Raw genomic sequence first — 10,835 nt, 5'->3', positions numbered from 1 at the left:
TTGTTGTAATACCACAGAGGAAAACATTTGGTTAAACACAATACTGTTTACAGTTAGATTTTTAAGCAATCTTATGGTGTTTGTAGTAGATGTTTGTACTGCAGATAAAAAAGAGATTTGTGAGGCGAACTAAATTTAATCCACAGTCCCCCCCACCCCCTGCAAAACTTAAGCTGATAAGTTAATATTTTTTATTACTATTATGAAGTGAATGTGTCCCAGCTCATTATTGTGATTGTCCTAACAAGCTCTTACTTATTTTCTGTGCTCCCTTCTATAGGAACCTGAATTCAACTTTTCTTCGGTATCTGTTATGCATTTTAATCAATAGCTGAGTGATAGTGGACGGTGGGAGGCAAATCACAGTCTGGGGTTTTTGTGAAATAGCAACACTGTAGCTAAAATTGCATCTTTTATTTCACTTACTTTATCAAATCAATAATTACTATAGTTGCCACAGGAATATTTTAAGACTTAAGAGCAGAAGAAAAGATACTTTGTGAAAGAGTTTCTTCTTATGAAATGGCCTACTTTGTTGAAAATACTGTGATTTAATGAAAAACGGTGTAAGTGTAGGATGTTCGTGCCACCTGCTCTCCTGAAATTGTTCTCAATTGCTTTAAAAATAATTCAGTAGCAGTACTGATTATAATTATGTTTTAATTCTGAAAAGCTGCCTTCATTAGGCAAAGGACATTTACACCTGGGTACTCAAGAGGCTTTAAATAACTAGCCATTTCAAATTGCTAACAGGTGTTAGCACATGGCTAGTTGTCTTTATTTCTGCATGTGGATGCTTTAGAAACCATAGATGTGTTTCACAGGATGGGTTCATTCAGGTTGGTCTCTTTGTATGGGCAATATTTGCTTCTGAAAGTCAAACTTGTATGTTTGGATTTTATTTTTTTTTAAGGGCAAAGTCCTTAGTGTCCATTGACTCACTTGCCTTAGCACTGCTGCAGAAGTTGTAAATGATGTCTAGAAAGCGCGAAATTCTGAAGAAAAGACACTTCTCTGAGAGCAATAGGTATTCAGAGGAGCAAATAAAATTGCTCGGTAGATGAGGGGCTACCTTTTGTATTTTATTGCTCAATGTTGGCCATGGAAAAGCTGTCAAGTGAAAGATTATCAAAATAGTGCTAATGTGAATATTAAATAGGAATTTATAAAGGTCTTCTATTTGTGGTGGATTTTGCTAAGAAGGTCAGTCAGTGTTTTTGTGTAGTGTAAAGGTTTCTAAGGGAGATTTGGATGGAGGTAGTGGGCTAAGGAAAGTCATTCAGAGGTGGGATGCAAAACAGGCAACTTCTGGACTTCTAATCTTTATGCCAGACCTATTTCACAGATGTGATAGACTGTTTCGCATGAACAGAATAAACGGTGCTTTGGAAACAACGATTCAGTAATTTTAGACAACACTAATAGGACAAGTCTTTGCTTCCTCTTCCATCCTCACTGTTTTGGATTATCAGAATTGAATTTCGAGATTTCAGTCCCAAAATTGAATTTGCTGTAACTGTTTCTGGTGTCAGTTTAAAATAACAAACCTTTCTTTTTCTCTTCCCTTTTTTATTTCAAAGTAATGGGTAAGTTCTGCAGTATGTAATTCATTCTTCCGAATCATAAAATTAATGCAATAGGTATGTTTTCTGTATAGAAAAGATGAGTTTGAGGTGTAAAATTGTGTCTTGAACGTGAGGAGGATGTGTAGCATTCTCTTGTTACAGTTGTGTCAGACTTTGACATGGATTTAAAAAAAAAAAAAAAAACCAAAAACAAACACCCCACCCAATTAAAAAATAGTTAGACAAGGTCTTTTTTTCAGGTGAATTTTTAAAATATGTGTAGCACTTTGTTTCAATTTAGAAATGTCAGTAAGATACTAGGGGAATGACTAGACTGAAATAATTTAGTTTAAAAAAAACACCTTTCACTTAAGCTGTGATGTGTGACGCTTTTTAAAGGTGGTGGAAGGATTAAGTTTTTAGTTTTGGGGTTACTTGGTTTATTTTTTGAGACAGTCCGTGGAATTTATGGAAGTTAAGAGTTAAGGACAGAGGTCAGACTTTAATTGTGAAGGTAGCCAGTGACAGAACCAGCTCTTTTCCATCATCAGAGGGAATTTCTTTCCTTGCTTCAGTGGATTGCACAGAATTAACTCTATAATAAGAGAACTTGTTTTAGTGCACATCTTTTAAAATTCTTTAATGATTCCTTTGGGTGGCTGACAGGAAAAATTGTTTGCTTATCTCATGTCTTCCTTTTTGTCTGTGTGCTTCCTAACCAAAAGAAGTGAGAGATAAGTCTGCAGTTGTCTAGTTGAAAGCATTGCAGGTGGTCTAGTTCATCCTTGTAGGTGAAGTGGTACAGTACAAGACAAGTTTTATCTCTTAAAATGGTTATTGAATTGATGATATTTTAAAATTCTTTTCATTAAAATTCCTTTTTAAATGTCAGCTGAATGCAAATATAATGTATTAGAGAAGTATTATCTAGCAGATAATTTTTCTACAGTAAAAATGAAAACATTTCTTACCTGAATAAATGTATTGTGCACTAAATGTTTAAGTTTTTAGAGATGTAATGCATCTTGCTGTTTGACATAATTGTACTCTCCCTCCCCTCAGCTCTGATTGTATTAGAGCAATTACTAGAGGACTGTTGTGCCAAGCAGGACTATAATTCATTCTCTAAACCAAGATTTTTTTTCTTCATGGTTAATATATATTGTCTTTCTGAAGCCAGGTAGTTAATTTGGCAGACATGATGTTTTTACAGGAATGTGGGTCATCTTATAAATACTCAGTTAAAGCTTTCCCTTTGGAACTTGCTGCATGCCAATAAATCTATGTGCTTGCACTGAGTCCAATTTATGTCTTTCCAGTGGAATATTCTAACTGTAAATTTCATTGTTGACATCCTAAAATAAATCACTTTAAAAAAAAAAAAATAAAAAAATTACATGTTCATGAGCTATGAAAGCATTACATCTTTGCAAGTAAGACTTTTAATACAAAAATACTACTATGAAAACTCCAGTCTTAATGCTGTTTCAGATTTATTTTCTTCCTTTTTTAAGTTTGATTCCTTAATCCTATGCGTTCATATTTAATATGATGATGTATATAACAATTTAAATGTACATATCTGATATCTGTGTTTCTTCAGGGGAAAAAAGAAAACCTACAAATGAGAACAGTCTTATGTTTGCTTTGTATCTTAAATTGGACTGTATTAGTTAAAACAAGGTATGTTCCGTAATTTTCATTTGTATAGACTTAGTAAATATGTTTGCTATACAAGGATCTCTGTGCAACCTGTTATGGGGTCACTCTCTCAATTAAGATTCACAAGAGAAACTTAGTAGGTTTTGACTGGGAATTTGGTGCTGGGAAGAAGGTTGTTCTCTTAGAGAAAAAATAATTTTGAGACACGAAAGTATTAAACGCTCTATTTCTTCTGCATAACTTTCTCATGAGAGAATAGCTTTTCCTGAAAGCAGCAGATCAACGTTAGCTGAAAGCATAATAAAAAAGTAGTACTTAGTTTCATTAGTGTTCTGCATAATCTTGTTCTACTTGGTTTTTGTTTCACGAAGCCGCTAAGATGATAAAAAGCTATCATATCTGGTTTGAAAGGATTATGTTGGTTTTATACTTTAAGCTTTTTGTATTATTTCTCTTATGGGCTTCAAATCCTGAAGGTTCTTCCTCCTCTTTTCCTGGAGCAACTGCATGTCTGTTTCTGCTCTTTAGAGCTTATAATTACTGTTCTGTAGCTGATGAGAGTGGGATGTGCTTTCCGCATCAGTGGGCTATTTCTGTTGATGGTATACACAGATGCCTCCGGACTGTGCCGTAATGTCTCTGGAGTTGAAGTGAGCTGCATGGTATCCTTCTGCATAGGCTTGTTAGTGAAGTTGGTTTTTCTTGTTCTGTGGCGTCTTGTCCCACATTATATGGAATTGCAGTCTACTTCACCATCATAACTTCCAGACCAGAGCTCGCTTAAGAGTGTGCAAGCTTGGCCTTTTTATTGCTGTTTGTATATGTATCCTTATACACAAGTACGTATGTGCTGTCAAAGTTAACGTGGCCGGAGGGATAATACTGCCTAAAGACAGCTGGTAGGGTCTCGAGTCGCCATTCCAGCAATCTAGAGTCACCATTCCAGCTGAGCAGAGGCTCGGTTCAGTTTTTGGATTTTGGTACTTGTCGCCTCAGATTAAATTCTTAGTTTGCTAGTAAAAACAGGCCAGGCAGTTTTACTTGAGGCCTAGGTGGCGGTAGAAGTGTCTGTTACTTGTGCATGGTTTAGTTTTTCGTACTCTTGAATGGCATAATGGTTGGTTATGGAAAAGTGCAGAGAACATGATTAGCTCACACTGAATTGAAATGCATGGTTCAGAGGAGAGAGCTTGTTCCTGCTGGAGAGAAAAATGATCATGAAACTAAGTGCTCCTGGAACTAAATTGGAAGATAATTTATTTTACTTGACTGTCTCACGGAAATATTTAACATAGCTTACTTCCTTAATTTGTTATTCAGTCTGTGTGAGCTGGCAGTTCACCTATGGGTAGGGACAGAAATGGTGGTAGAACAGAAGACTCCTGCTTCATAGCTTTAAATATTAGGAATGCTATAGTATATAGATGCTGGGTTGTCACTAAAGCTGTGGTAATCTGGATTTGTGCTGATTTGCCTGCTGATACAAGGTGATATTTTAGAAAAGTTTTTTTTCTGTTTGGTGCCTTTACTGGTTTTTGAATAAATAACGTACTATATTGCAGGGGTCATCTGAAGATTGCTTGTGTTAAAGCACTTATCTGCTACTAAAAATAGTTTTGTTTAATTCTCAGATCTGTGTTTAAAACTATCACTATATTTTCATCTTTAAATCTAGTGTTTATGATACAGCAGCATGTTGTTATTATCGTGTTCATTATTGTGTTCATTATGCAAAAATATCCCATTCCCCCATAACAGAGAAAAAAAAAATTTTAGTTGCGTTATTTAGTAAACAACTAGTAAGCTGAGTCACAAGAATCTGTATCTTTTGCAGGTAATTTTTTTACTCTGTGTTTTCTTTTTAAGGAATACAAATTGATCTAAAGGGCTTAAGTTCGTGCGAAAAAGATGTTTCCCTTAAAAGACACTGAGATGGGTGCCTCCACCTTCTTCGCCTCAGCTCTGCCACATGATGTATGTGGAAGTAATGGCCTTCCTCTGACACCTAACTCCATCAAAATTTTGGGGAGATTTCAAATCCTTAAGACAATCACCCATCCCAGGCTTTGCCAGTATGTTGACATTACCAGAGGTAAACATGGTGAGTATCTGTTTAATAAGGAAGTTTTATGTATGGTTACAGTTATATTTTTGTGACAATATATCTAAAGGTGACTGAGCAGAATATTGCCTTTATAGCACCGGAAAGTGGCTGCTTTTCAGTCTCAAAATGACCATATGCCTTTGCTGTGACTGGCAGTACTGGTGCTTTTGTTTCTTCTCTACAGAGTCAAGGCAGATGTTAGTTGTCTGTCCTTTTGCTATATGTTATGCTGATAAAAGCTAAGAACTTTTTTCTTTGTATACCTCATTAAAATTCTTGTATTCAGTTGCTGTACCATGTCTTTGTGTGGGACATTGAAATACATGTATTTTTGATGCTGAGCTCCTACACCCATGTCCTAATCTTGTCAACATTTTCATGCGATGGTTAGGTTTCTTGTATTTGATTTGCAGCTCTTCTTGTGGTTGTAGTCATCTTGGGTCTTGGCTGCAAGCTTGCCTTGTTGTTTTTTGTTTTGTTTTGTTTTTTTTTTTTTAATTCTAGCTCTCTAAGATCTCTCCCACTAACAATTACTTTATTCTAGTACAGATACTTTTTTTTTTAGTAACTGTTATCATGCTTATTGTTAGCTCAAATAAGGCTTCAGTTATTTTTTTTCTGCTCCATATGATCTTATTCTGCTGCAAACTCAGCAGGAGTACAGTACTTAGTTTCCACAAAAAGGCTGCAACACGTGACAATTTAAGTAGTTGCCACCTTTAACTTTTAAATCAACAATGTTCCCATATAAAAGTGCATTGTATGTATTTGTTTGATTAGGTACAGCAGTTAATCACTTTCAAATAATATGGCAAATTTTATCATTCTGATACTGACAGAATTTTTCAATTGTCAATGCTATCCGTAGTGATTTAGTGTTGTTTTTCTTGCAAATGTCAGTTTCTACTCTTATGGAGAAATATGAAAGCAGACTAGGAAAGCAATGGCCAGAAAATTAATTAGATGTATACATTCCCCCCAAAAGATCCTCAAAAAGGAAATATAAAAGTAAGAGAAAAACATTCAAATGGAAATTTTTTTTTTATATATAAAATTAAACTACTTGTAAATGTTTGCTAGCATTGTAGAAGGGAATCCCGGAATTTTTTCTTCCAAAGAAAGCTGAAGTAGTACTTTGATTTCAAAAAGGAGAAACAAAGAGTTGAGTAACAAGCATTCCAGCTTTAATGTGGTGACTTGTGTTCCTCAAAGTGTTTTCCATCTTTATCTTATTGTAAGAGTCTTATAAAAATGCTTGAAATAGTTTAGTTAGATTTGGGTTTGAATCTGAACATTCACTACTAGCTGTTCTACAAACAGTGGAAGTAGCAAAGCCTAGCTTCTTTAGGAGTTATCTTGCACCCCTATGTAACATCTTAACACTTTTGTCTTTTTCTACTTTATAATTGCTGTCTTCAGTGCAACAATTGTTTTGTTTTCTCCTCTGTATTCGGAGCCAGACTGTCAATCTTCGGAACATGAGAGACCACTACAAGTCCTATAGTTATTTGTTGGGCATGAGGTACTAGAGCTAGTAACATGCTAGTTGGCCCATCAGCACTGAAACTCCTGTGCTCACTCTGAGTCTCTTTTCTCAAAGCTGGTATTACTTTAAGTCTTTCTCTCATCAACCCAGCCACAGTTTTCTGCAAATTTGTAGATGCTTGTCTTCTTTGAGACCTCTATTCTTAAGTCAAATCTGACCGGCATTGGCTGAGAGGTTTAACATTTATTGGGAGGTTACTAGATGGATGGATTGACAGTGCTTTGCACAAGGAAACGGGAAAGATAATGTGCTGTGTCTCGTAAATGAAAAGGTGGTGATATCCAGAAGTTATGCATCTTTAACATTTAATTATGTGTAATTTTCCTTACAATGTGTGACAAAATACTTTAACATCTACCAAATAGGAAGACTGAGAAGTCTGTACTCACACTGTCTCTTTTAGATTCTAGTCTTCTTATACTTTTTTTTTTTTCCCCTCCCCAATTAGAGAGACTGGTTGTGGCAGCTGAACACTGTGAGAACAGTCTGGAAGATTTGTTACGAGAAAGCAAGCCAGTCAGGTAAGGTGTCAAGCTAAGCTCAAATCCACTCACTATAATTTCACGTATCATCTGTGGCAAAGTCCTGGACCTTTTTTAACTTTTTTGTATAACTTTTTTGTATAACTGGTTTATATAAATTTTACGCTATTGAAGTTTAATCTAAAGACATTGTTTATCAGATAAAACATGTGCCTGAAAGAGGGAGTAGTTATTTCCGGATGATTCTAAAAGCTGAAAGAGTTATGGGCAACTTGCTTACAACTGAAATACTTTGTAACTCATAAAATCCTGTCTGTCTTGTAATAGTACTTTTAGGTTTTCTTTTTAAAAATAAAATCAGAATTATGACAGGGTAAGTATCTTCCTAAGAATTAATTTGAAGATTGTATGTCTGCCAGGTGATGAAATACAACTTTGACTAGAAAGGACAGAATTTGGTGTATGTTTGGATGTCAGATACATACACCGGGATGCTAATAAGTGATTTGAATTTGGGTTAATATAGTCATTTCAGCAAGGCTTTGGTCCAAACGTAGCCCAAAGTCTGGATGTCAAGAATATTTGCTTTCTTACTAGGATGTATAGAATAGTTGAGAAATATCTTTAAAAAAGCAAACGAGCAAACAAAATCCCCATCAGACTTGCTGCTAAAAGTGTTAACTGTCATTTTAAAGTCTATCACTATGACCTTTGGAGCAAAGTGGTCTCTTGTCCTAAAGAATATGTAACACAGAAAATGTGAAGAGTGGAAGATTTGGGATAGCAAGGCATTGTAGGCTAACCTTATTTCCAGAACACACAGATAAATAAATATAAAACCTATTTAGAGAAATCCAAAGTCTCTTCATTCTAGTTTGAGAAGTTTATAGCAAGCATTAGATTTCATCTCTCCTGATATTCATGCAAGCATAGAGATGATGATTACTCAGTAAAATAATTGACAAATTTTTATGTGCCTTCTGGGTTAATGTTAGGCGTCTCAGGTAGGCTGTGTTTGATAAGGTACTATCCAGATAGACTTCCTGTGACTCATCCCAGTAGATTTCTGTAAAGGAAGTAATACTGGATCTGTAGCCTTTCGAGCCTTGCAACCGCTGAATAGATGCTAACAATGTTTTCTGTCAGAGAGAAATCTAAATACAAAATGCCCTGTGCTTGTGCGTTAGCTTTTTGTGAACTTGAGCTTGTATGTCAGTATGTGTTGCAGAGGACTATAGCTTGAGGGATGTTAAGCAAATATGGCTTGCATTTTTTTCGTAACATAGAGAGGTATTTAAGTGTAAAGGGCTTTTCATGTGTGATATGTATTACAGCCCTTCACACAGTTTTGCATCAGGTTCCTATTATGCAAACTTCTAGAAACGGGCAAAGCATCAGAAGCTCTTTTCTTTCCTTTTGCATTCAATTCTCGCACTGTTCTTTGAATGTGTGAGTCTTGGTATCAGGTGAGAAGCAGCCCAGATTGTGTGCTGCCTCTTGACTGTTTTTGAAAAAGCGTGCATGTATCTATTTTAATTTGCTTTGAATTGCTTGATAGAGTATATTTATGTTGATTCTCTGACAACTTCTGTTGCAATTTGATCCTGCAGCCTTAGAATTGCAAGGGGCAAGATGTCCTTTTCTGAGGGGAAAAAAGAATTATATTTCTCTCTCATGAATATATAAACAAAACTTTCTCACGTGGCACTTGTGGTCTGTCTGAACATCCATTATGCCTCTCTATACTAGTATGTGTTTTGTGGCATCCAGAAAGCTTTTTGAGACCTTTTTACATAGTTTGCTAAGATATGCAACTGAGAGAAGTTACTTAATTTGTGACAGTTACCTCAGCTATTTGGGCAGTGGTTCTGTGTGAGAGTAGATGCATAAAGCCTGGTTTTATCTTTTCCTCTTGGCTTGAGAGAGTTTTTACTGAAATAAGTTATTCTACTATCTGATCTTTCTTTTAATGAGCCGATTGGGATTTCTTCAGGAAGTTATAACACCAGAGGTATAGGGCTAAAATGTTGCCTGGATGTATGTTCATAGCTTTAAAATGCATTAGTGATTCATTTACTGTAAATTACAGCTTTTGCAGTAGTAGCTAAAAGATAAATTATGTTCACTTCAAATGAAGTTTCTTGCAAGACTGACATTTTCCCTCTACTTCTATTTTTTTAATGAAAACAGACATTTTTAGTTCTTGTGTGAGACCCGTACATTTCCAGAAATGACTTGGGTGGACCAATTCCCAGTTATTGGTTATGTGATCTGTCTATATCAGTTACCTTTGGAGGGAAGTATTTGGCTTTTTCCATGTACTCTGATTGTTTTGGTCAATGATGGCATAGCTGGTTACGCATCCGGAGTTGATATGTATGCTATTGCAATTAATTTTATAAACTGTTTATGGAATGTGAGAAGCTGCTTTTCTGGTTTCTAGATTAAGTTTCCTTATCCTTGCCAGTAACCTAAGTCCTTTGCACCTGTACCACAAGCTGATGTAAAATCCGCAGGAAATCTTCTATTATGTTAGTGCTGAAATTCAAGACATTACATTATGGGCTGTCTATCTTTCCATACATACTGGAAAACAGGCCATACAGCTGTTAGGTAGTTATTTGCAGTTAATCTTTCCTGAAATCATGCATGGTGTGTAGCATACATTCCTTAATATATGAATTATATTTTTTTAAAAAACAGAAATGCAACTGAGTTCTTTGTTCAATTAACCTCAAGAGTTTCACCAAGTTTTCTAGTTCTAATGAATCAGTTGCACATGGGGGCTGAATACTGGAAATCAGAGCTCTAACCATTTACCTTATGTGGTCTGTCACAGTGCAGTAAGTCTTTTTACTGAGCACGCCAGCAAAAAAATTTCTAGAACTTGGATTTGTGATATATTCAAGAATTCCTTCATTGCCTAACAATACTGTGACAGCAGTCTCCAAGAGTTACAAAGATGGTTTGTCATTGTCCTCTAAGTTGACATGCTCAACTTCACTTTCAGAGGGTAATACAAGTAAGTGTTCGGTAATTTATGGCCAGATTATTTTTTCTTTTGAGTGATGCATGTTTGGGATCCTAGAAGGAGCATGTGCTGCTGTTAGAACTCTATCGGATATATCTCAAGAACTCTCAAATGGATGAAATGAGTTGGCTTTTTGCAATTCTTGCTACAGGTAACCAGATGCAGGAAAGGAATTCAGTACAGCTTTTCAGTGTTTTCTGTGCTTTAATCAGGGGATAGCCATGTGGACATCAAAACTACAATTAATGCTTCTAAATGTGACATTAATTCCAATTTTCTTTACTGTGCTTCCACAGGGCATTGCAGTAACAGCAGAGGAGCTCTTTTGGAGCTGTGTGCCACAGGAAACTCAGGCTGCAACCAAGGATAAGAGTTTTAGGATAGGATAGGGTAGGATAAGAATTTTAGATGTTGGTGTCCTGTTTGGTTTTTTTACCAGACCATT

The 10,835-nt window shown here is 35.8% G+C and overlaps 1 protein-coding gene across 3 annotated transcripts in view; it reads left to right on the top strand.

Moving 5' to 3' along the window:
• The first annotated feature begins 5,110 nt into the window (after positions 1-5,110).
• TBCK (TBC1 domain containing kinase) overlaps positions 5,111-10,835 on the top strand; it is a 97,664-nt gene continuing 91,939 nt past the window's right edge. For 2 of the 3 annotated variants that reach the window (XM_009695052.1, XM_009695051.1), the window contains exons 1-2: positions 5,136-5,328; positions 7,326-7,398. In XM_009695052.1, the coding sequence (XP_009693354.1) occupies positions 5,136-5,328; positions 7,326-7,398 (266 nt within the window). Of the gene's footprint in view, positions 5,329-7,325; positions 7,399-10,835 lie in introns of all 3 variants that reach the window. The other variant, XM_009695050.1, reaches the window with a different exon arrangement.

This window comes from Cariama cristata, unplaced genomic scaffold (assembly GCF_000690535.1).
Source record: "Cariama cristata isolate BGI_N322 unplaced genomic scaffold, ASM69053v1 scaffold4882, whole genome shotgun sequence".
Lineage (NCBI taxonomy): Eukaryota > Metazoa > Chordata > Aves > Cariamiformes > Cariamidae > Cariama > Cariama cristata.
This window is presented reverse-complemented; position numbering and strand designations above follow the sequence as displayed.